The sequence below is a fragment of the Pelophylax lessonae genome (assembly GCF_965119305.1).
Source record: "Pelophylax lessonae genome assembly, chromosome: 10".
NCBI classification, from domain to species: Eukaryota; Metazoa; Chordata; class Amphibia; order Anura; family Ranidae; genus Pelophylax; species Pelophylax lessonae.
In genome coordinates this window covers 217,885,409-217,912,430 of record NC_138777.1, presented here as the reverse complement: position 1 = coordinate 217,912,430, position 27,022 = coordinate 217,885,409, and the positions used below count along the sequence as shown (strand labels likewise).

Here is a 27,022-nt window from a genome sequence, read left to right as displayed (position 1 = left end):
GTTGCAGCTTGCGAAAAATGGCCTCTCACCCCTCTGACAGACCAGTCCACCCTGTCCAAAATGTGCACCTACCTACGATCCACTCCGCCTAAACACAAGACCATGGATCCCCTTCTGTTTTTTTTTTTTTTTTTTTTTTTTTTTTTAAGTGGACCCAAATCAGACTCGAAGGTAGGCAGGTGTAAACAGACAGTTTACACTCGCCTGTTTGTATAGATGAATGGACCTTCCGATCAGGTCCGCCTGAAAAACTGACTGGCAAATCTGATCCCAATGACCATGTGAAAGAGGCCTTATTGTCTTCAGAAGAATGTCCATTTTCAGTCAATGAAAGATTTAAGAATTACAACCAATTCAGACTTCTGACACCAAGGATGGAATTAAACAAGTAGAACAGGGTGGATCTACAACTTTCACACCTCCCATCCTTTTTTTTTTTGTGGGCAATCAACATCAACAGGCTGTGCGCCCGGCTCGTTGGGTTTGTCGGTGCGGTGGAATAGGAGGTCTTCTCAGTTTTACACTATGTTGTCCTTTGGTTTATCCCCCTATAACCATCTATGAGTGGGATTCCGTGGCATAACCTATTGGAGTTGTCTGTGGATATTTCACCTTGGCTCAGTCTGCGATCCAGAGACTCTGTAAAAATTCCCTGCATTCGGTGTTGTGGACATCTTCCCATTCAGCCTGTATGACCCACTTACTGTACAGTAACTTGGGTCCATACCATCTGGTGAGCACATTTGAGTATCTGTGGTGTGGGACCTCTCTCTTCGTCACTATTTTTTCTGTGTGGATTTATTTGGACTGTTTTTCACCAGCACCTTTGGACTTTTCTTTGTATAATTTTAAGGAGTTCTCACCTACCCCTTAATCTCCTCACGTTATATATAACAATTTATTTTGTATATATAGATTATTTTTGATATAATTGTTTTTGATAGCGCTGCACTGTTTATTTTTTATGCTGTCACAATCTAGGTCGGTTGGAGTGCTAGCTGCCATTTCCACTTTCACAGTATTTATATAAATTTTTTTTATTTGTTAGCGCAGTTTGACACATTTTTTACAATCAACATCTGCCTTGACACATTTCATGCTGACTAAATTAAGGCGTCAGTACCACCGTAAGTGTCAGTTCACACTGGGGCGACACGTCTTCGGGCGACTAATGCCGTCGCCCGTGCACCGCGATTCGGCGTGGCTTGCAACGACTTCACATAATGAAAGTCAATGCAAGTCGCTCCGACTTTGCAAAAAAAAGGTGCAGGAACCTTTTTCTAAGTCGGAGCGACTTGAGTCGCTCCTATTAGAACGGTTCCAATTGCACAGCACGGTCCGCTACTTGTCAGGCGACCAAGTCGTCTGACAAGTCAGAACAGTGTGGACCGGCACTAACAGTATGGATATAAATGCTGGGGTATCATCCTGACGCTCATTAGGAGTGGCTTAGGTAAACAAAACATCTTCAACCTTACAGAACAAGTGAATATCACCATCTACTGCTGGTGATGCTGAGATCTGGATAAATGAGAACCTTCTCAAACATCCCTACAAAAAATAAGCGCTGGTCCTCACCTGAATGACTGTGGCCACTTGCTGCGAGAAAATGTCAAACAGTTTTATATCTGCTGGGATGCCAGGTCCATCCTCCCTGTGCGCAAATAGCGCTAGTCTGCAGAGGAGAAAAAAAAAAAAAAAAAAAACACAGATCTTAACAGATGGCTCACAGGATCGCAAGCAAAAGCAAAGCCATGGCAACATACAGCCAAATTATAGAACAGAAATGCAAGCTCAGAATCCGTAATTACCTGTCAATTAAAGCGATGATGATGTTTTTTACATTCACGTTTTGGTGAAGTTCGGCACAAGCGCGGAGAAAAGGATTCAGTGTTTGGAGGTGAAATTCATCGGGAAAAACCTAAAACAATAAAATTAAAACACTCAAAATAAAATAAAGTGAGACAGGGCTAGGACCGCTAAAAGGTTTTTATTTATATGCCCATTGTGGAGATTTCCCTTTACTCCCTTTTCTGAAGTCTGCACAGAAAGGTGTAATCACCCTTCAGCTGCCTGATGAAGGAGGAGGACCTCCGAAACGACGTTGAGGCCCGCCCTCCCACGCTTTGTCTAGTCTTTTGATCCCTGTCGGATTCCGTGGAGGAACCGACAGGTTAACACGTCACTTCCGGTTCCGGGTCACCATCTCCTCCGGCCCGCTGCACAGCGGACATTAGTGAGGCTGCCCATCCAGGGAGCCTATGCTATTTGCAGCACCGCTCAGTACCTGGGACTGTTCACTACCATCCAGCACAGGACCGCCATCCAGGCTTTTGACTTGTCCATTCCCCATTGACTTCACTGCGGGAACTGCAGAATTACATCATAGTGGTTGTCTTCTGGAACAACTGTTTTTAAGATGCAAGTTGCTACAATAAATTATCATTTGCTCATTCATAATTGTGACCTGGCGCCCTTGTTCTTCTCTTTTTTTGCCGTATGCTTGGAGGGATTCCCTACCTCTTGAGGAGCTGCCTGTCTAACATACATGACACATGACACAACTCTGTCACCAGAAGGATCTGTCGCCATTGTGATCATTACATGATTGAGAAGGACTTTTCACAGATGAGGTTCATGTATTTATGAATTTAGTTTATTGCCCTGTTTATACTTTTGTTTTTAGGTTTTTTTCTAATTGCTTACATCATTCTTATTTCAATTTTGACTCCACCATCCATGTGTTTTTCCTCAGCGTGGAACAGTGAGCGCTGACTCACTGATTTTAGGTGAGTGTTTTTGTTTACCCTTTAGGGTCAGTTCACACTATAGAAACGCACGGCGAGCTTTCAGTCCAGGACACCGCGGCCATCTTGTCGGCTGATATAGTTACATTATGCTGGGTGTAGGATGCCGTTTACTCTGTACCTACCTGTAAGTGATTTTATTTGTTAATAAAGTGGATGCAATTGGTTACACTATGAGGAATCTCTCATTTATTCCCATATGACGGCATCTGCTTGAAATACTGAGAGGCTGATTCGGAGGATGTTGACACTCATTGAATTAGCCGTTCATCTGCCTACATAGACCTTTGTAATGGGGGTCTATGCTATCTGGAAAGAGGCTGCCATATCAGGTGTTGGTGGTGATTTTCTTAACACATGATTTGAGGGGATTCTCTTTTTGGATGAGGAATTTGGAGAGACTTTATAGCGCTGCACTTTCACCTTAATTTATTGCTTTTTATCTTCTGTACACATTTGAAGATTTTTTGCTGCTGCCACGTACTAGTATTTTTATTGTGGTCTGTGCCCATATTGGGGGGTTCTGCTCTCACTTCATGATGGTGAGGCAGGGAATCTTCGTCCGACGACCGATCTGCTGATTTTGGGCTTGTTAGTATGATGCTTCTGACAACCGACTCCGACTTTTCGCCGAAAAAAATCTGGTGTGCATGCTATAAAATTTTTGTCTGCCGTCAAAACACGGTTGATTTTCGTGCAGTCAGTACAGATTTCGACAGGGAAAAATCTAATGAGCAAGTCTGGGCATGCTCAGAGAAGAAAGAACACAAAGAAAGCAAAGCAACACATGACATCACTTCTGAAGTAGAATTTTGGCGGGCGAGAAAATTCGTGTGCAGTCTAGGCACATTCCAACCAACAAAACACAACTCTGGACAAAAGACGGACGATCGGTCGGCCGATAATCGTTGCGTGTGTACTAGGCTTAAGGCAGCCCAAAGCTGGGAGTTTTTTTTTTTTGTTCAACCAGCAAGTTGAATGAAAAAAAACTGACTTGATTTCCCCATCCACACACTCGATGTGGATGGGGGAAATCCTCTCCGCTGAGCGATTGTATTCTGACTGCAAGGAAAAGTTCTGGCTGGAGTTTGGTTTTTAAAGCAAAAAGCCAGGATCCTTCCTCACCCCAATAAAAAAAAAAAAAAAAAAAAAAAAAAAAAAAAAAAAAGTTAAAGCTGACCTTCACCCTCCTGCAGCACTCTCCTCCTCTCCATTCCGCCCCCCTCCTCCCTTTCCCCTGCAGCACCGATATTTAGTTACTTTTTTTACCTGCTGGGTTTTGTAGCTTAAAAGACTCGGCCCATCCCCCAACCCTCTAGAATTCACCTAGGGGAATGACACGGTGCTCCTGATGCCTTCTGGGATGCTGTCATAGGCAACATGGCAGTGCCGGACAGTGCAGCAGCTAGATCTGCTGGCTAGGCGAGTATCCTTACTGTACAGAAGACAGTAAATAGTAAGGGGAAAAAAAATGGGGGTAGGGGAAAGGCTAGTTCATCTTCAAAGTGATACTTAAGGATAATTTTAATGTTTTAAATTAAAAATTTTTTTATAATAATGATAATAATAATAATACTACTAATAATAATAATGAGGTAATACTTACCTTCTCTTTTCAATGATACTGCACAGACAGTTGCTTACCTTCTCTTCTGGCAGTCAACCGACAGCAACCAGGTTGTGCGTGTCCGTAGACGCACACATCACCTGTAAGTCATGCCCCCCTCCTTGACTAAAAGGGTCTCCTGTGAGACCAGGAAGTGAGGGGAGTGGTCCTGCAGCCGAGAAAGCACTGGAGCGGTGATAGGGGTCCGGTAAGAGTTCAGGGATGGGGGTGGGTAGGATAGGTAGTGTAGTGGGACACTTATTTTAATGCAGATAAAGCACTGGAGTAAAAAATAAATAAATAAATGGGATTTTGGCTTTAGAACCACTTTCAGCTGGAGTTTTACTTTAACTTCAAAAGCATTGTGCAGCACTGAAGGGTACGTGTCAGAAAATACACCCGCTTACCTGTATGATACACTCCATGAGGTATTCCTGGGCAAGTGCATCTCTGCAGTTCACCACTTGTTCCAGTATCCCAGGCAAAACTATCTGGAAGAGACAAAAATAAAAATAAAACCCAATCCAAGAATCTAAAAGCAGCTATATTTGCCCCATGCTGGGACTAGTGCACAGGCCACCAAAAAGCCAGCGAATTTGCTTTCACAATCACACAACTGTTTGAAGTCCTGTCCTAGTGTGACAAGGCTGCTCCTCCATAGATACCGTATAGTAAGTGAACATTGTCAACCTAGGGCAAGAAGTGTATTACTGGCAGGATCTCCAAATAAAAGGAAAAAATGCCTTAAACAAGAAAAACAAATGCATCCACCACATCTAAGGGCGGTAAAGCTCCAATTAGATTACATTTTTGTTCTTCGGTTTACAGACACTTTAAAAGCAGACCTTCCTCCATAAAAACTTAGGTCCGCTTTTTACATGTGCCCCCTACCCCCCTTGCATAATCTCTATAAAGAAAAGTAAAACAATTAGATAGAATACTCCTCTTTCATTTGCTTTTGCCTGCAGCGCCAAGGCAAGATTGGCGTCATCCTCCTTCCAGCAAGATTTGAGGAATGTGGAGTACTCCAAAACTCACAGAGGACACTTACAGCGCATCTTCTCACAAGATTTAAAGTACTCTACCTTTCCTGGGGCCTTGTGGAAGGATGAAGATATCACATCCTGCACCACTGAAGTCAAAGGAAAGGCGAGTCTAATTTGTTTTTTTCCCCCCCATACAGGTATTTTTATAAAACTATTTTCAGCAAGAGGCAAAACATAAGAAACTATTAAACAGGCTGCAAATGAGCAAGGCCAAATACACTTACTTGCTTGTATCTTTCAACATTTACTCCCTCCAGCTGACTGAGCCGCACTAAGTTGGTTCCCACCAAGATCCGTAGTTCTTGCCGCTCTCGCTCTCGCTTCTCCTTGTCCCGGCTGTGGCCCTGGTGCTGCATGCGGACCCAGAGCTTGTTCATTTCGGCAAAATTCAAAAGAACGAAATCCATGGAGTCGCTGATATCTCCTGTGACTTCCTCACTGTAAAAAACACAAAACTTGTTACTGTCCGGGCCTATTGCACAAGAGATCGTCACTATCAAAAACATTTTCTTCAGGAAACATGCAAAAATATCACTGTACCAATAGCTTCACTAACCTGCTGCATTGTGCTTTCAAGAAACTAACTGGACACATCACAACCCTGCCTCTCCATCTCGTCCAATCAGAGAACGCTTTGCACTCACTGAAAAAATGAAAAGCATTCCCTGAATGGCACCAGTGCAAAGCAGCCAACCTCCTGTATTCAGAATGCATCATAACAGCTGCTCAGCACAGGGCGTGGAAGCAAGTGGAGATCACTGGTGTAGAAGCATCTGGTTTCAGGGGCATCAACCAGGTATGGTATATAAGGCCCTCAGTTAAAGTTGTGATGACGAAACGCATCAGAGCATGAGCACGCGGTTCGAAGACGACTGGACGCTGTAAACGCTGCCTGGGAATCACCGCGATCTACATCGAGCAGGAGAATCGATGAGAGCAGTACTGCTGTACCAGTCAGCTAGTTGCTATTCGAGTTTGGATGTCAGGTATTTTACCTGGATGTTGATTTATACTGAGTAAGGGTATTTTATGTGGGAAGAAGGGGGACACAATTTTATATTCAATAAATAGTTTTAGCAATATTACACTATTAGTCCCCTTTCTTTCATGACCACTTCATGGGAGCTTCTGCTATGGAAGGAATATAGGTCGCAACCTCTGGGTGGCAATCTAAGGGTGACCAAATCAACAGGAAGCGGAGGATTGAAAGCTCTCTTTGGAGGTTTATGATGGAGTGGAGGCTGACAGCCAAATGATCTGTTCAATTAAAGGCGCAGTGTATTGGCTTTCTGGTGAGCGTCCCATTACCTTAAAGGGAATCACAAGAGGTGTGGTGAAGGCGCATGGTGTGAACATCTAAGTTATATGTACACCAGCTGGAAAAAAAGGACATTATTGGACTATTAATTTGCCAATTTTTACCAAAAAAGGACATTATTGGACTATTAATTTGCCAATTTTTACCAAAAAAGGACATTATCGGAATATTAATTTGCCAATTTTCACCAAAAGGTTTTTGTAAACAAGGATGTTGTAATAGTGCTGCTAACGTTGGTCTTTTCCAATTGTAATAATTGTTTACTATTGCAAATTTGGTAAGGAAACATTCATAGTTTTTATAAGAATATTTTTATAGCAGCAGCTCTGTCAAAATATTACAGATTGAGATTCCTTTCGTTTGAGTGCTGGATGAAGAGTTTGTTGTGCATTTACACATTAATCACTTCATTTTAAATATGGTACTATATATGCATAGTTACATTGGTCCAATGTAACTATGTAAAAATATGCATACCTGAAATTCACCTTTGGGGCGATCTCATAGATAGTGCCATGACAGGCGTTTTACTGCAGCATTGCAAGGACACAGAAAACAAGCAATTGTTTTCTGTGTGTTCCCCTCACGTGGCAATGAAGCCTGAAGCTGTGCTGCAACATGCAGCCAGGCGTCATTTTATTGCAGCACACTCATGGCACTGTATAGCAGCATAGGGCATTGTGCTGCGGTAAAGCGTCGTGAAAAAGGTGTACTATGTACACTTAAAAAAAAGGTTTGTACAAAAAAAAAAAAAAAAAAGGATCTGTTCGATGCGCTGAATCACACACCACCCAGCAGCTCCGCGAAACCCCCCCTCCCCAGTTTAGGCGTTTTGGCAGCCATCCGTTCTTGTGTGAATTAGCCCTTAAATCTTTGAACTGACAATGTCAGAAAAGTACACTGAAGACACACAATTGGATTCTTACTCAAGCTCTTCTCCCTCGTCCGGCAGGATGTTGCGTGTGCACTGCAGGAGATAATTGCGAAGGAAGAGCCCCCTCAGTGGATGCTGCACTCCGCGGCACATCTCCACCATGTCTTTCAGGATGTCTTTCCTCGACTGGGAAAAGGATTTCACATAGACAACACCGACGGTGATCAGTAGATATCTGACAGACAAAAGCACAGTCATGTCAAAATACATTTTTTGTCAAATTAATAAAAATGGTCACACCTGAATATTTTAAAACACTTTGACCTAATGGTGCTAAATAAAAACAATTTTCACAAATACTGAAATTTAAAAATCCCATTTTTTTTTGTTTTATCTTACCGTAAAATGCATTTCTCTGATGTTCATTTACAGACACAGCTCCTGATCTGCTTGACCATTGGGTTATACTGCCCCCTACAGGAGTAGGACACTAGGCAGAAAAAGGACTTGACTACGCCTATGGGCAATTCCAGGAGGTATACTCCTCCTCTCTGCTATAGGTATTCAGTTTTGTTACAAGCAGAGTCGGAAGTAATACAACTCAGAGGGGTGGGTGCTGTGTCAGTCAATGAACATCGGAGAAATGGATTTTACGGTAAGTCAAAAATCCCATTTTCTCTTTCGTTCATTGATGGACACAGCTCCTGATCTTCTTGACCATTGGGACGTACCAAAGCAGTGTCAAACATGAGGTGTGGGAACAGCAAGAAAAAATTCCCAAGGCTAAACCGTAGCCAACCAGGGAACAGGAGCTCAACCAAAAACAACTGAAGCCCACCTGAAAAACATTACACCCCCAAAGAGGGAACAAGCCCACCAAAAACAGCAGACTGCAAAACCTTGCAGCCCAAAGAGGCATCCGCAGATGCCAACACATCCACTTTATAACATTTTGTGAAAGTGTGCACCGACGACCAAGTAGCCGCCTTGCACACCTGCGTTACCGACGTCTGATGACATAAGACCCAAGAAGCACTGAGCGCCCGCGTAGAGTGCAACTTCACAAGAAAGGCGGAACCTGCCCCATAATTGAATAGGCCTGAGTCACCGTCTGTCTGATCCATCTAGAAATGGTGGAAGAAGAGGATAGTCCTTTTCGAGGCCCATTCGGAAGCACAAATAGCGAGTCTGACTTCCTAAAAGACTCCGTAGCTGCCAGGTACACCCAAATAGCCCAAACCACATCCAGGCAATGCAAAGCAATTTCCTTAGGATGTTTTGGCCTAGGGCAAAGAGAAGGCAACACAATGTCCTCATGCAGCTGGAAACCAGAGACCACCTTTGGAAAGAACGAAGGATAGGGGCAAAGAGCCACCTTATCTTTGTGGACCACCAAATAAGGGGAACGGCAAGACAACGCCAAGCTGAAATCAGATACCTGTGCTTATGGTGTTATCCAATATAAATTATATTAATGAATTAAATAAATTAAATAAATTATATTGAATTAAGACAATGAGCTGCCGCTAAACAAGAAGGATAAGTTCTAAAGTACTAGTGAATAAAAGTGTCAGCGCTGCTCAGATAATCAATACTAATTGGGTGTGTCAATATTCAATTAATCCCATGATGTTAATAAAGTGCTAAAATATTGTGCATAAAGTTAAATCAGTGCTAAATAAATTATTTATAAATAAATATATAAAGTGCGATATTAGTGTGCAGCAAATATAAACAAAAGTGCTCTTGTGCTCATATAAGTGCCGGTTCACACTGGGGTGACCTGTGAGGCGACCTGGTCGCCTCACAGGTCGCCGCAGGTCGCCTCCCATAGGGAAGCTGCGGACCCGTTCTAATAGGAGCGACACAAGTCGCTCCGACCTAGAAAAAGGGTCCGGAGCTTCTTTGGGGCGACCAGGAGGCGACCGCCATAGACTTCAATGTTATGAAGTCCGTGGCGGCCGCTCCGAGGTCGCGGCGCGCTGCTCGCACCGCGATCCCGGAGGTCGCCCCTGCAAGTAGCGTCGCGGTAATGTGAACCGGCGCTAAGTGACTCTTCTTCTCTGTGTGATACCACCTGGCACCGCTTGAGAAGAAGAGTCACTTATAAGAGCACTTTTATTGAACACTGTATATATATTTTTTAATGAAGACTTTCTTTGCTGAATATTGATGTTCTTGGATTTTTTGATTTAATGCACACTATTTATAGGAGTTTATTTATTACCATAGAAAAGTTTTTTGCATAATAGATTTGTTTATATTTGCTGCACACTAATATTGCACTTTATAAATTTATAGGAAGGTGGGCAGTGAGAAAATAAGCCAGGGGCAGGAAGTGTAACCAATGTGGAAAGCAAACTTTCCAAGGTAAAAGATGCCCTCCCCCCCACTCAGGAAAGTTAGAGCAGTGGTCACCAACCTTTGGACCTCACGGACCACTAAACTCACAATTTTAAATCCTGCGGACCACCAACATGAATTTTAAATACCTTATACAAATAATGCTACGGCTCTCTGCCTCTTCCCCCTAGATCACACTTCTACCTTATACACACAATGCTCAGGGTCCCTGCAACCCCCCCTCCCCCAACACTCTGCGTCACACTGCTGCCTTACACAGAATCAACATTGCTCACCTCCTTACCCCGCCATGTGATCAAGCTCCATGCTCCCTCCCACAGTCTTCTCTGCACTCCCATTAAAGCGGTTGTAAACCCTATAAAAAAAAAAAAAAAAAAAAAAAAAAAAAAAAAAACCTGCAAGACAAAGGCATAATGAGCTAGTATGCATCGCATACTAGCCCATTATGTTTAACTTACCTTAAAACGAAGCCCCGACACGGACCCCCGGACATCGATGCGGGCGCATGCGTGCGGGAGTGATTTTTCCGGCAAGCTCCCGGCAACTTAATTGAAGGTCCCCCCGGACCTTCAGAGCGCATGCCCCGCTCGCGCGAGCAGCTGCATGCACTGTAAATATCTCCTAAACCGTGCCGGTTTAGGAGATATTATTTGTACCTACAGGTAAGCCTTATTATAGGCTTATCTGTAGGTAAAAGTGTCAAAAAGCGGGATACAACCGCTTTAAAAGTCCCCACCTTCACCTCCCGCTCTCTTTACTACTTCCGGCACCTCCCTCTGAGTTCACAGGAGCCGGAACTAAAAAGCAGTTATCAATGTTACTGACAGTATTGACTGTCAGCATGCACTGAAAACGCTGGTAATGACATTGGCTGGTATACATCTGCCACAATGTTGATTTGCGGCAGAACCACCAACATTTTCTCGTGGTTGGCGACCGCCAATTTAGAGGATTTTACACAAGGGTTCCACAGTCCAAACACTTTAGCCCTATGCATATAAATGGATACGTGATACATGCAAGAAATCAAACAGGAGGCGTCTAGAAAATTTACTTTGTATAAAACTTTGCATCCGTCACCAGGAAAGCGGAAAGGAGGTCTACTGTGCGTGCAACGTTGTATAATGGCAATAGAACACACGCTGTTAAACCTGTAGCAATCAATGTAGCACAGCATGCATTTAAACAAAATAAATAAGATGTAATCATTGGGGTTGATTTACTAAAGGCAAAGAGACTGCGCATTTTACAAGTGCAGTTGCTTCAGAGCTTAGTAAAGGAGGTAAAGCTTCACTTTAAAAAGAACACCCAATCACATGCAAGGGGAAAAAATGTTTTTTGCTTGCAGGATTGGATGGTGGAAGTCAGCGGAGCATCTCATTTATTAACCTCTTCATGCCAGCCGCACACGTTTGCGGCCTTTCGGCGTGTAGGCCTTAACCACTTAAGCCCCGGAGGATTTGGCTGCTAAACGACCAGGGGGTATTTTGCGATTCGGGACTGCGTGACTTTAACGGACAATATCGCGGTCGTGCGACGCTGTACCTAAACGAATTTGACGTCCTTTTTTTTCCCGCAAACAGAGCTTTCTTTTGGTGGTATTTGATCACCCGTGCGCTTTTTACTTTTTGCGCTATAAACAAAAAAAGAGCGTAAATTTTGCAAAAATAACAATATTTTTTTTATATGAAATTCCCCCCAAAAAAAATGTAAAAATCTAAATTTTTTAACATTTTCGGCCAATTTGTTTTCTGCTACATATGTTTGGTAAAAAAAAAAAAAAAAACGGAAAAAAGCGTATTTTTATTGGTTTGCGCAAAAGTTATTGCGTTTACTAACAAAGGGAAAGATTTTTGTCATTTTTGTTGTTTTTTTTTTTAACGCGTAATGGCGGCGATCTGCGATTTTTTTTGCGGTACTGCGACATTGGGGCGGACAGATCGGACCCTTAAATGACATTTTTGACACTTTTGGGGTTACCAGTGACATTTCTACAGTAATCAGTGCTATAAATATGTACTGTTACTGTAAAAATACACTGGTAGTGAAGGGGTTAACTATTTGAGAGGGAGGGGCTGTGTGTGTCCCTAGGGGCGTGATTCTTACTGTGATTGGCTGTGACTTGAGGTGTAAGGACACTGATCAACGGTTCTACATAGTAGAACAGTGTGATCAGTGTCTTTACACCGAGGAGAATGACAGGCGGCTTGTTTACACAAGCTGCCTGACTTTCTCCCTCTCCCCCGACGATCGCCGAGTGACTGGCGGACATCGGGTCCGCCAGTCACACGCGCGGGGGGAGTCCGTGACCGCGCGGGAGCGCGCCTCCGGCGGCATGCGCTCGCTCCCCAGAGCCTCCCAGGCTAGTGACGTTCATTAACGTCACTTTGCCTGTGAGGGGCTGACTGCTGCAGTAAATTTACTTGAGGTAAAAAATGTTTAGGTGTCAGCAGTCACCCCCCCTTACCTCATTTTTAGGGCGCCATTATCATCCGCTGTGGCATAGGGAATTTTTTCTAATATTTTTCTATTATATCTTTAGATTTTACTATTGCATCTTACTCCTGACAAAGTGGGCACAGAACCACGAAATGCATTGAGTTATATGGATGCCACGATATCATGCTTTTAATGCCATATGAGATGCCAACAATGCCATATACCATCAAATATATATTTTGTGCGATGCAGGAACGAATTCCCTCACATGTCAGCTCTTCTTGACATACTTACCTGTTTTAATTGTAATTTGACCTATGTTAAATTATGTTTTATTCCTTGAATTTTATAATCATGTTTTTTATATTGTTTGTATATTCATTTATCATGAATTGAAGTAAACCTTTTCTACTGGTGTATAATCCACAGTTGCTACAATGGGAGGCACTTAATGGTCCATTTTTATTAAAATATTAAAATGTTTATTTCATATAATCAAGGATTAATCAAGGACCAATTTTGCCTCATTTAAAGTCCTGCGAACCTATGTAAAGTATTTTTATACAATTTTGGGATGGAGGCTTGTTTTTCCAATATGTGGGTGTGCTGCAGAACATAATATTCTCCAATTATCCTTTTATTACAGATTATAAAACATACAAAGATTGTCTACATACATCGTAGTTGAGGATGAATAAAGACAATAGTCCATCCAGTTCAACCTGTGTAGGCACGCGTGGCTGTAATCATCTCTCATACCCCTAAATGTTCTGATCCTTGAGATGTACGTCTAAGAGTCTTTTGAAAGCCACCATACTTCCCGCAGAAGCCACCTCTTGTGGTAGAGAATTCCACAATCTTGTAGCCCTAACAGTAAAGAACCCCCTACGTTGCCTGAGGTCAAAACGCTACTCTCTAATCACATTGTATGTCCTCGAGTGCTCATGCAAGCATTGCGACTGAATAGCTTTTTTTCTATGCTGAGATCCCCATTGAGGTATTTATAAATTGCTATCGTGTCCCCTATCAGGCGTCTCTTCTCCAGGGAGAATAAATTAAGTGATTGTAGACGCTCTTCATAATTAAGGTCCTCCAATCCCCCTAATTAGTTTAATGATCCCCTAATTAGTTCAGTAATAGGGTTGAGCGGACACCTAGATGTCCGTGTTCGACGGGTTCGGCCGAACGTTAAAAAAAAGTCCGGGTCCGTGTCCCGGACTTTTACCGAACTTTTCCCGGACACCGAACCCCATTGAAGTCAATGGGGACCCGAACTTTAAGGCACTAAAATGGCTCTAAAACACCAAAGGAAAGGGCTAGAGTGCTGCAAATGGCAGCAAAACGTAATTAAGAGCATGGCAAGTGCTCTGCAAACAAATGTGGATAGGGAAATAACTTAAAACAACAAAAAAAAAACAGAAAAATAAAACAATGTTCTTCTTCATCTCTGAAGGACGAGGCCCATATGGAGTAGGAGGGAGGTTGAGGTGGTGGTGGATGTGGCGGTGACATAGGCGTGCGCACAGGGTGTGCTGGGTGTGCCTGGGCACACCCTAATCACCTAGGGCACATAGCATTGCCAGTGAGGAGATGGGAAAGATCTCCCTGGGACCTGCTCTGCTCTATTTCTCCTTGCCTACAGGTACATGGCCCCGATACATTACTCTCCCTGCTGGCAAACACATGCATGTGTATTTCAACTTTGGGGTGCACACCTTAATGCAATAGGCTGCGCACACCTATGGGCGGTGTAGGTGGAAGCGGCGGTGGAGGAGGACCAGGGCCGGATTAACAGCATCATGGGCTTGGTGCTGAGGATTTTGAAGGGCCTTAAGGGCCGTGCCTTGCCATGCACCCAGAGGAGGAAGGGTGCAGCCATGCATGCCTAATTCAACATGGGATGCTGTCTCTGAAGCCCATAAACACATCCATGCATCGCCAACTGTCCCTCCTTGTCCGGCCTTCACGCTGTGTGGGGAGGTTCTGAGGGTGCTGCCTGGGGAAGCGAGCATAGAAGCCAGACTTCTGTGTTTACAAGTGACAGAAGAGCGGTAACAGTGAATATGGCCAACCCGGGGCCTATATAAAAAGGTAGGGGCCTGGAGCTGCAGCTCCAATAGCCCCTACATTAATCTGGCCCTGAGGAGGAGGACGAGGTAGCCAACACTGCTTCTTTTCAAAAATTTTAAATGAGGGTACACCCCAAAAGAGTGAGAAAGAGCAAAAATGGAACAATGGGTGGGTAAGGTCGGTATCCATTGCTATTCTGCATAAGGTACGGAAAAGTCCCGTGGGATCCATGCCTGGTTCATTTTAATGAACGTGAGCTTGTCCACATTGTCTCTGGACAGGCGGCTGCGCTTGTCTGTTATAACGCCCCCAGCCGTGCTAAATACCCGTTCAGATAATACACTGGCTGCAGGGCACGCCAGCACCTCCAAGGCGTAAAGGGCAAGCTCAGGCCATGTGCCCAATTTGGAGACCCAGAAGTTGAAGGGGGCAGACCCGTCATTCACTACATGTAGGCGTGTGCACACATACTGCTCCACCATGTTGGTAAAATGCTGCCTCCTGCTAAGACGTTCCATCTGAGCTGCTGGTGCTGCTGTTTGTTGTGGCGTGCTGACAAAGCTTTTCCACATTTCGGCCATGCTAAATCTGCCTTCTGAGGTGCTGGCGGTGCCCTGGCTGCGTTGGCGACCTCCTCCTCCTCCTCCTCTGCCTTGTGCTTCCACTGTGGCCCCGCTGTCAGATGGGAATGCCAGCAGCATTGCGTCTACCAGCGTGCGCTTGTACTCGCGCATCTTGCGATCGCGCTCCAGTGAGTGAATTAAGGACGGTACGTTGTCCTTGTAACGGGGATCCAGCAGCGTGGCCACCCAGTAATCAGCACAAGTTAGAATGTGGGCAACTCGGCGGTCGTTGTGGAGACACTGCAGCATGTAATCGCTCATGTGTGCCAGGCTGCCCAGAGGCAACGAAAGGCTGTCCTCTGTGGGAGGTGTATCGTCCGTGTCCTCTGTATCCCCCCAGCCACGCACCAGTGATGGCCATGAGCTGGCCTGGGTGCCACCCTGCTGTGAACATGGTTCCATCTCCTCCTCCAGCTCCTCCTCCTCCTCATCCTCCTCATCCTCCAGAACTGTGCCCCTGCTGGACAATTGCGTCCCTGGCGTTTGCGTGTGCAGGAACCCACCCTCGGAGCCCCTTGCGAATGACTGCCCTGAAAGCCTTGGAAATGTTACCTCTTCATCCTCCTCCTCCTCCTCATCCTGTGCCACATCCTCTTCCATCATCGCCCGAATTGTTTTTTCAAGGAGGCATAGAAGTGGGATAGTTAAGCTGAGAACGGCGTCATTGCCACTGGCCATGTTGGTGGAGTACTCAAAACAGCGCAACAAGGCACACAGGTCTCGCATGGAGGCCCAGTTAAATTAAATAGCGGAATAGAAAATATGATCCAAAAAAAGTGTATGTATATCACACGTACACAACCACACTGGGCCCCAATTACTATTGTTTGTACCCCTAAAAGGCTAGATGAGGAGTAGGGGGAGTATGGAACAGGCAGCACCCTCAAACCTTCAGAAGTATGAGATGAACCCCAACAACTTGGAAAGGTGGATCTCTCTCACACGTACCAACACAGACTATCCCCCAATTTAACTGATCCCCAAAGGTTTTTGATTAAATAGCGGAATAGAAAATATGATCCAAAAAAAGTGTATGTATATCACACGTACACAACCACACTGGGCCCCAATTACTATTGTTTGTACCCCTAAAAGGCTAGATGAGGAGTAGGGGGAGTATGGAACAGGCAGCACCCTCAAACCTTCAGAAGTATGAGATGAACCCCAACAACTTGGAAAGGTGGATCTCTCTCACACGTACCAACACAGACTATCCCCCAATTTAACTGATCCCCAAAGGTTTTTGATTAAATAGCGGAATAGAAAATATGATCCAAAAAAAGTGTATGTATATCACACGTACACAACCACACTGGGCCCCAATTACTATTGTTTGTACCCCTAAAAGGCTAGATGAGGAGTAGGGGGGAGTATGGAACAGGCAGCACCCTCAAACCTTCAGAAGTATGAGATGAACCCCAACAACTTGGAAAGGTGGATCTCTCTCACACGTACCAACACAGACTATCCCCCAATTTAACTGATCCCCAAAGGTTTTTGATTAAATAGCGGAATAGAAAATATGATCCAAAAAAAGTGTATGTATATCACACGTACACAACCACACTAGGCCCCAATTACTATTGTTTGTACCCCTAAAAGGCTAGATGAGGAGTAGGGGGGGTATGGAACAGGCAGCACCCTCAAACCTTCAGAAGTATGAGATGAACCCCAACAACTTGGAAAGGTGGATCTCTCTCACACGTACCAACACAGACTATCCCCCAATTTAACTGATCCCCAAAGGTTTTTGATTAAATAGCGGAATAGAAAATATGATCCAAAAAAAGTGTATGTATATCACACGTACACAACCACACTAGGCCCCAATTACTATTGTTTGTACCCCTAAAAGGCTAGATGAGGAGTAGGGGGGGTATGGAACAGGCAGCACCCTCAAACCTTCAGAAGTATGAGATGAACCCCAACAACTTGGAAAGGTGGATCTCTCTCACACGTACCAACACAGACTATCCCCCAATTTAACTGATCCCCAAAGGTTTTTGATTAAATAGCGGAATAGAAAATATGATCCAAAAAAAGTGTATGTATATCACACGTACACAACCACACTAGGCCCCAATTACTATTGTTTGTACCCCTAAAAGGCTAGGAGTAGGGGGAGTATGGAACAGGCAGCACCCTCAAACCTTCAGAAGTATGAGATGAACCCCAACAACTTGGAAAGGTGGATCTCTCTCACACGTACCAACACAGACTATCCCCCAATTTAACTGATCCCCAAAGGTTTTTGATTAAATAGCGGAATAGAAAATATGATCCAAAAAAAAAGTGTATGTATATCACACGTACACAACCACACTAGGCCCCAATTACTATTGTTTGTACCCCTAAAAGGCTAGATGAGGAGTAGGGGGGGTATGGAACAGGCAGCACCCTCAAACCTTCAGAAGTATGAGATGAACCCCAACAACTTGGAAAGGTGGATCTCTCTCACACGTACCAACACAGACTATCCCCCAATTTAACTGATCCCCAAAGGTTTTTGATTAAATAGCGGAATAGAAAATATGATCCAAAAAAAGTGTATGTATATCACACGTACACAACCACACTAGGCCCCAATTACTATTGTTTGTACCCCTAAAAGGCTAGATGAGGAGTAGGGGGAGTATGGAACAGGCAGCACCCTCAAATCTTCAGAAGTATGAGATTGTGTTCACTGTACCCCACAAAGATTGAGTTCACTGCACCCCACAATGATTGTGTTCACTGCACCCCACAAAGATTGTGTTCACTGCACCCCACAAAGATTGTGTTCACTGCACCCCACAAAGATTGTGTTCACTGCACCTCACAAAGATTGTGTTCACTGCACCCCACAAAGATTCTGTTCACTGTACCCCACAAAGATTCTGTTCACTGTACCCCACAAAGATTCTGTTCACTGCACCCTAAAAGGATGTTGTTCACTGCACCCCACAAAGATTGTGTTCACTGCACCCTAAAAGGATGTTGTTCACTGCACCCCAAAAAGATTGTGTTCACTGTACCCCCCCAAAGATTGTGTTCACTGCACCCCACAAAGATTGTGTTCACTGTACCCCCCAAAGATTGTGTTCACTGCACCCCAAAAAGATTGTGTTCACTGTACCCCCCAAAGATTGTGTTCACTGCACCCCACAAAGATTCTGTTCACTGTACCCCACAAAGATTGTGTTCACTGCACCCCAAAAAGATTGTGTTCACTGCACCCCAAAAAGATTGTGTTCACTGCACCCCAAAAAGGATGTTGTTCACTGCACCCCAAAAAGGATGTTGTTCACTCCACCCCAAAAAGGATGTTGTTCACTCCACCCCAAAAAGATTGTGTTCACTGCACCCCACAAAGATTGTGTTCACTGCACCCCAAAAAGATTGTGTTCACTGCACCCCAAAAAGATTGTGTTCACTGCACCCCAAAAAGGATGTTGTTCACTCCACCCCAAAAAGGATGTTGTTCACTCCACCCCAAAAAGGATGTTGTTCACTCCACCCCAAAAAGATTGTGTTCACTGCACCCCAAAAAGATTGTGTTCACTGCACCCCAAAAAGATTGTGTTCACTGCACCCCACAAAGGATTTTGTTCACTGCACCCCAAAAAGATTGTGTTCACTGCACCCCAAAAAGGATGTTGTTCACTGCACCCCAAAAAGGATTTTGTTCACTGCACCCCAAAAAGGATTTTGTTCACTGCACCCCAAAAAGATTGTGTTCACTGCACCCCACAAAGATTGTGTTCACTGCACCCCACAAAGATTGTGTTCACTGCACCCCACAAAGATTGTGTTCACTGCACACCAAAAAGGATTGTGTTCACTGCACCCCAAAAAGATTGTGTTCACTGCAGCCCAAAAAGATTGTGTTCACTGCAGCTCACACACAGAAAAATGGATGTGGATCACTGACACCTGCCTATCTCCAATCCCACACCACACAGCAATATCGATTGTAGTTTGTAGAACACAGTTTCCCTAAAATTCAGCAGACTCTGTCCCTAACAGGATTGAGAAGAGATCGTAGATCAGGATTGAGTGCAGATTCACCCCACCCCCCACACAGCAATATCGATTGTAGTTTGTAGAAGACACTGACCCTATAATTCAGCAGACTCTATCCCTAAAATGCCTACAACTCGCCCTGCCTAAACACTCCGACCTGTCCCTCAATTCTATCCGGACACAAATGGTTTTTTCCTGCCTATCTTTCCCTAATCAGCAGCCAGCACATTGATGTGTGCTCTGTCCCTTAGCTAAGCAGCAGAATGACGCTGCTGCGGCGGCTGCCTCGAACTTATAAAGACTTGGTCACATGCTTCAGACGGCCAATCACAGCTACTAAGACATTTGCAGGCATGGCTGGGATGGCTTAAGGCACACCAGTTAAACGATTGTTGATTGGCTGTTGAAAGCCCGCCATGAAAAGAGCGCCAAAGCATGCAAAACCCGGAAATAAAACGACCGAACACGGATTTTTACCCGAACATACAGTAAAGTGTCCGTGTCCGTGTTCGGGTAAAAAAAATCCAATTATTCGGTACGAACACGAATAATACAGTCCGTGTTCGCTCAACACTATTCAGTAAGCCATTCAGACCTATCCTTGTTATTTATAAAAGCACTAGGCTATTATAATGGACCCTTCATATACAGTAAAACCTTGGTTTGAGAGTAACTTGGTTTAAGAGCGCTTTGCAAGACAAGCAAAATTTTCAAATAAATTTTGACTTGATATACAAGCGATGTCTTGATATACAAGTAGCCTCAAGTCACAGCTGAGTATAAAAGAAGAGAAGAGAGGCGCCTCTGAGGCTACATTCACACCTGAGCGTAGCATTTTTCGCGCGTTTTTACCGCGATTTTTGCGGCGTTTTTTACCGCGATTTTTGTGCAGGCGTTTTTAGATTGAATAGAGATCAATGGAAAACGCCTGTAATCTGCCCAAAAAGAAGCTCATGTACTTTTTTGAGCGTTGGGCGTTTTGTATACAGCGTCAAAACGCTCAGATGTGAACAGGGGCCATTGAAATGAATAGGATTTGTCTTGTTGGGCGTTTTGAGAGCTGATCCTAGAGCAGAAAAACGCCCCAAAAACGCCTAGATGTGAACGGAGCCTAAGTGTAGCAATATGGTTAAATTTAATGAAGGTACAACATTTAACAACTCACATGGTTGATGATTGGAACAGGCACATCTAAGTATGCAGGCATCCGGGGTAAAGCTGTCCACATAGGACCAACCTCCGCAGCGTCACCTACGCCATCCTTTCCATGCTGCCCCTCGCTTTCAGATCGCTTTACTGCAGGGTGGTCTTCCCGATCAGGATTACAGACTGGCAGCCGGCAGTGCAGAAGATGGTCTATGTGGACAGCTTTACCCCGGATGCCTGCATACTTAGATGTGACTGTTTTATTCATCAACCATGTGAGTTGCTAAATGTTGTACCTTCATTAAATGGGAACCATATTGCTACCCTGTAGCTCCTGCTGGATTTTGCTTACAATCCCCTTGTGGAAGCGGCTATTTGTGGATGGACATTTTATGGTTATATAACCTATCGCAATGCTACAATCTTTTTATATGGACTATAAATTGAAGGATTTATGAATAAATGGTTGTGGAACGAATCATCTGAGTTTCCATTATTTCTTATGGGGAAATTCGCTTTGATATAAGAGTGCTTTGGATTACAAGCATGCTTCCGGAACGAATTATGCTCGCAATCCAAGGTTTTACTGTATAATAAAGAGAAAGCTACTTTAGCAATATTGCCTCCAAGTCCAGAGATGATTACTCCAGAGTAAAGTTAAATTCATACATTCAAGGGTTTATCCTAAAGCATCTGAATCCTATCGGAGGCTGCAGTGTTTACAAAGATTCACCACAATCCCAGAATTCAGCGAGTGTATACATTGAACTTTATGTTAGAGTAATAAATTGACGTCGTTGGACTTACAGGCAATATTGCCCAGGTAGCTTCCTGTTCTTACTATATGAATAGCGCATTTATAACCAATAAAGGAAAGGCCTGTATGGTTTTGGGGGAAATGTGAACGTGCTTTTAGTATGTTGTATTAAGTGTAATAAAAAGGATGTTTTTTTCTTTTGAAAAGTCTGGCTGGTAGTGAATAACATCTAAATCGCTCTTTTGTTGGATTGCATGCAGTGATGTAGAGAACGTCAAAAGATGTAACCGTATATTCTAACGCTTCCAGCAAACAGTCAAAGCTGAAATTTTCCATCTGCTCCTCACATTCGATGAGCCAGGGAACAACCCTTGACAGTAATTAGATCGCTTTTAAAAGGGATTTTGATCAGACATGATTTGACAAAATAAACTCATAAGCCAGAATGCCTGACAGCAGCTGTCTGGATGTACTCTGAAAATCGAGCCCTCTAGATCACTTTTCATACATAGGCTGGTGTAAACAAAGGAAAAAAGAAAAAAGGGAAAACGCAAATCATAGTGCAATTAAGGAGGTTGTAAACCTTAGAATTTAAAAAAAAAAACACGAACACCTTAAAAGACAAACACATGAAATACCTTAGAACGAAGCCCTGCAGTGCCGACCGCTCACCTGTCTCATGGGTGACATGTTCTGTCGCCCTTCTTCCGGGTTTGCGGCATCCGGCCATCTGATTGGCTGGAGCCGATGGTCACGGCACAGGGCTCTGAAGGAACGGCACGAGCGGCCGTTCCTTCAGCGCGCATGCGCAAGTGATGTCACTGGCCGCATGCAAAGTAAAAGTAAATATCTCCTAAATGGTACATGTTTAGGAGATATTTACAGTACCTATATCATAGGCTTACCTATAGGTACAAGTTGCAGAGGAGGGTTTACTTCCTCTTTAAAGTGGTTGTAAGCAGTTATAGATACCTAGTGAGATGACCATCCTCAGGTGGTACAGAGATTAAACCAATCCTCCTACATAGGTTGTACCCGTTTATCTGCAGCACCCTCTTCTCTACATCCCTTCAAAGTGCTGAATTACAAAGCTTTTCTGAGAGGTTCAGAAAAAAAGGGGGCGGAAGGCTGAAATTACACTCTGCAGAGCTCAGTGAGGAGAGCTCCGAGAGCTGATTGGAGGGAAGGGACACACCCCCCTTCACACAGTACACAGGAAAAGAGCGGAGGCTGTCAATCAGCTGGAGGTCCCTCCCCCACCACCATTTTTCTCTTGCGGTCAGGAAAATGTGTCAGAAGTGATTCCTGCTGATAGAGGAACAAAGCAGCAGACAGAAATGATGCAAAGTGCTCTTAATTGAGAAACACTCAATTAAGTGAGGGATATGCTTTGTTCAGATTTCAGGTCTCAGGTTTACAATCACTTGGACCTCTTCATTGAAATGGAATTTAAGAGAAAAAACTTCACTCACATGCTCAAATATTCAGCATACCTTTAAGATAGCCTGGCCGGAGCTCTATCTCGTCCAACAACTGGAAGGTCCTACTGCAATCTAAGTGAGCACTGCTTGCGCCGATATGATAGGGGGAGGAAGTTACAAGTGCCCGAAACGCCAGTGCTGCATACACAGGGAGATCATAAAGGACTCAAATGGCTACGCTGATACACAGAGCACTTCCTGAGAGATTGTGGCGGGTGGCCATGGATTCAACGCGCTTTTGGGGGGGGGGGGGGTGTCCTCCTTTCTCATGCTTCCTTCCCCCAGCATATAGGAAAAAGCAGCGAGGGGGGGGGGGGGGGGGTTCCAATTGCAGGATGAGAGAGAGCTCTGGCCAGGCCATATTGGACTCTGTTGTGGAATCCTAAAGGCACGCTGATTATTTGAGCATGTGACTGCATTTATTTCTTGCATTCCATTTATAAAGAGGTTAATTGCGCTGTGATTTGCGTTTCCCTTGTTGTTTTCAAGTTGTCTACACTTCGTTGTCATAACCTAAGGGATAGCCGCAGGCGCACTGTAGCGCCTAAAGGAGGACATTACTCTCATATCGCGGTTTACTCACTGAACACCTGAGAGCATTATTGAGAATAGTTGTCCTTCATTTTAGTGTGCACCTTACCCTAGGGCAGTGATGGCGAACCTTGGTACCCCAGATGTTTTGGGACTACATTTCCCATGATGCTCCTGTACTCTGCAGTGTAGTTGAGCATCATGGGAAATGTAGTTCCAAAACATCTGGGGTGCCAAGGTTCGCCATCACTGCCCTAGGGGATCCAAATCAGGAGCTATAGTTCTAATAAATGCAACAGGAGAAGTGGGACCACCAAAAATGTCTAGGAAAAAAGTCAAGAGCTGGAAGGCCAAGTGACTCTGCTCATTGGACTTCTATAACCAAAAATGCTTTTGTTGGACTGATCCTCCCCATTGACCATAGGAATGAGAAAAAGGTCACATGTGCCACCTTAACCACTTGACAATTGCACAACTTGCATATATAGCAGAGAAGTGGCACTGCTGCGTCAGATCACGTACCCAGCACCTGATCCGACATTTCCGGGTAGGAGGCGCGTCTGCAAGCCACCATAGGCAGCCCACTCCTGCTGTGATTATACACAGCGGGAGCTGATTGGCAGGTACTGCAACCTCAAATTGTCCGCCGGCACCCGCTTATCCTTCATCACAGCGGGAGACCACCATTCTTTCAGTAGGGAAGGCATGGATCCGGTGTCCAGCAAAGCAAGGGAACGAATCAATGCCTTTCCCTAGTAAAAGCAACTCCCACACTACACAAAATCACTAGTTAGGCACACAGTTATGCCTCGTACACACGCAACGATTATCGGCCGACCGATCGGCCGACTTTTGTCCAAGTTGTGTTGTGTTGGTTGGAATGTGCCTAGACTGCACACAAATTTTCTCGGCCAACAAAAATCTACTTCAGAAGTGATGTCATGTGCTGGTTTACTTTCCGTGTGTTTTTTCTTCTCTGAGCATGCCCAGTCTTGCTCATCAGATTTTGGTCTGCCGAAATCTGTACTGACCGACGGAAAATCGGCCGTTGTGTTGACGGCCAACAAAAATTTTATAGCCTGCACACCAGATTTTTTTCGGCCGAAAAGTCGGAGTCGGTTGTCGGAAGCATCATACTAACAAGCCGAAAATCGGCCGATCGGACGTTGGACGAAAATTCCCGGCCAATAATCGATGCGTGTGTACAAGGCTTTAGAATAAAAAATGAAATCTCCCTTGATGTTAACCCCTTCCCAGTAAGTGCCATTAGACAGTGACCGTGCAAATTTTTAGCACTGATCACTGTATTAGTGTCACTGGTTCCCACAGTGTCAGTTCATGTCACTAATAACAGTAATATTGCAGCCCCGCTATAAGTCGCTGATGGTCACCATTACTAGTAAAAATAAATAAACAAACATTAGTAAAAATATTCCATAGTTTGCAGACGCTAAAAAACGTTTGCTCAAAACCAAATAATATACGCTTATTGGGCTCAGATTGCCAACTGCCACCCGCGATCGCTCCCCGCTGAGAGAGAAGAACAAAAACACAGCTGACCGTTCTCTCTCTGGAATGATCACAGAGCTCCTGTGATCCTTCTATATAGGAACATAGGTCTCTGTGATTACTTCACAAGCCCCGCCCCCATACAGTTAGAAACACGCCCCTAGGAACACATTTAACCCCTTGATCATTTACTGTGTTAACCCTGCCAGTGTCATTATTACAGTAACAGTGTATATTTTTAGCACTGATTACTGTAGTAATGTCACTGGTCCCCCCAAAAGGGTCAAAAATGTCAGTTAGGGGTCCGATCTGTCCGCCGCAATCCCGCAAAAAAAAAAAAAAAAACGCAGATCGCCGCCATTACAAGTAAAAAAAAAATGACATCTTTCCCCTAGTTAGTAGACGCAATAACTTTTGCACAAACCAATCAAAATACGCTTATTGCAATTTTTTTTTTTACCAAAAATATGTAGCAGAAAACAAATTGGCCTACAAAGGTTTAAAAAAAAAATTTAGATTTTTACATTTTTTTTTTTTTTTGGGAATGTTACACAGCAGAATGTGAAAAATATATATTTTTTTCAGAATTGTCGTTTTTTTTTTTTTGTTTATAGCGCCAAAAAAAAAATAAAAAAATAATATTTGCAGAGGTGATCAAATACCACCAAAAGAAAGCTCTATTTGTGTGGGAAAAAAAGACATCAATTTTATTTGGGTACAGCGTCGCACAACCACGCAATTGTCCATTAAAGTAACGCAGTGCAGAATCGCAATATATGGCCTAGTCATTAAAAAGGAAGTAAACCCTCCTCTGCAACTTGTACCTATAGGTAACCCATATTAAGACTTACCTATAGGTACTGTAAATATCTCCTAAACATGCACCGTTTAGGAGATATTTATACCTTGCATGCAGCCAGTGACATCACTGGCGCATGCGCTCTGAAGGAACGGCCGCTCGTGCCGTTCCTTCAGAGCCCCGCGCCGTTACCGTCGGCTCCCGTGCATACGCGGGAGTGACGTCATCGCGGCTCCAGCCAATCAGATGGCCGGATGCCGCAAACCCAGAAGAAGGGTGACAGAACATGTCGCCCATGAGACAGGTAAGCGGTCGGCACTGCGGGGCTTCGTTCTAAGGCAAGTATTTCATAATGAGCTAGTATGCGATGCATACTAGCTCATTATGTGGTTTTCTTTCAGGCGTTTGTTTTATTTATTTATTTATTTTTTTAAATTCGGAGGTTTACAACCTCTTTAAAAAGGGGTAAAACCTTTAGGGTCCAAAAGTGGTTAAACAAGAAATCAGGAGACCGCTAACGGGCATACTTACAGCCTGGGGATGATGTTCCCGGCATACTGGACTAGCTCATAGAGATCGGATACTTTCCTTCCTTTTGCAAACTCGTCCGTCAAATAAACTTCCAGATAATGCAGCTCATCCGAGATCGCCATGTCTGTTGCAGGCCAGGTTAAGGATAATTAATCACAAAAATTACCAAACATTCAATTTTAGGTTTTAAACCTGACTTAGGTGACAGACCATTGGCTAAATGGCACAGGCATTCACCTTGGCATCACTTCTGGGAAAAAGCCCTCTGATAACCAGTATTTTCTGAATGACCCCTAAACTTCAATCCTACAAATTTCAGTCAGATGTGTTCCCCATGTTGGGGTTCGGGGTCTTTTGGATGTACAAGATTCTCTTTTCTAGATAAAGACTCAGTTAAAAAGTAACCAAAAGCAACCCTGCTGCATTCAATTCCAATGTTCTGGGAGCAATACAGATGGATTAAAACTTAGTCGGCAAGCTAATAACTACTACGGAACAAGCCGATTGATTTTTCTCTTGAGCTTGGAAGTCAAAGTAGGAATGATCGCCTTGTTCTTAGCGCAAAACTGCCCAGGCAGCAATCAGCGTACGAGTTTTGTGCTACAGTACCTCTCAAAACAATCAAAGACGTCAGCAGCATCCCGCAATTGACTGATCTTCAAACGATCCGCATCAAATGCTGACTGCAGAGGAGGAGACGGCTCACCCGAATCAAGATCAAGAGCAGTTGTGTGTTGTGGCTCGTATCAGGGATGCTTGCACCTCTTCGCATTTCAGATTTTTTCATCAATTGATCCAAACATTTTTGAATGACAGCGGACATGCATTATGGATAAATGTTAAAGCTGAATTCCAGGAATTCTGCTACTTTGTAAAAAATGAAGGCACTCTGAGTTCCATCCAATGAGGTGCAAGACATCTTTTCTATTATTTATATCTGACAGGTTTATGGCCCTGCTGAGCATACACTGACACTTGGGGGTGTGAGAGAAGAACACAGAGCAGCTATGCCCCACCCTTTCCTTCTGTTACCTATTCGGAGAAGCCTTTGTATTTTGTGAATGAGTTTACATCATACAAAGGATTCTGTGATTGGGCAGGAGAAAGGGAGGGGGTAGA

The 27,022-nt window shown here is 44.1% G+C and overlaps 1 protein-coding gene across 1 annotated transcript in view; it reads right to left on the bottom strand.

Moving 5' to 3' along the window:
• VPS35 (VPS35 retromer complex component) overlaps window positions 1-27,022 on the bottom strand; it is a gene marked incomplete at its 5' end in the record, with an annotated part of 180,023 nt that overhangs the window by 90,349 nt on the left and 62,652 nt on the right. The window contains 6 exons of the mRNA XM_082271055.1: window positions 1,579-1,675; window positions 1,812-1,921; window positions 4,821-4,904; window positions 5,684-5,897; window positions 7,704-7,886; window positions 25,904-26,027. Coding sequence (XP_082127181.1) covers window positions 1,579-1,675; window positions 1,812-1,921; window positions 4,821-4,904; window positions 5,684-5,897; window positions 7,704-7,886; window positions 25,904-26,027 — 812 coding nt within the window. The remainder of the gene's footprint in view (window positions 1-1,578; window positions 1,676-1,811; window positions 1,922-4,820; window positions 4,905-5,683; window positions 5,898-7,703; window positions 7,887-25,903; window positions 26,028-27,022) is intronic.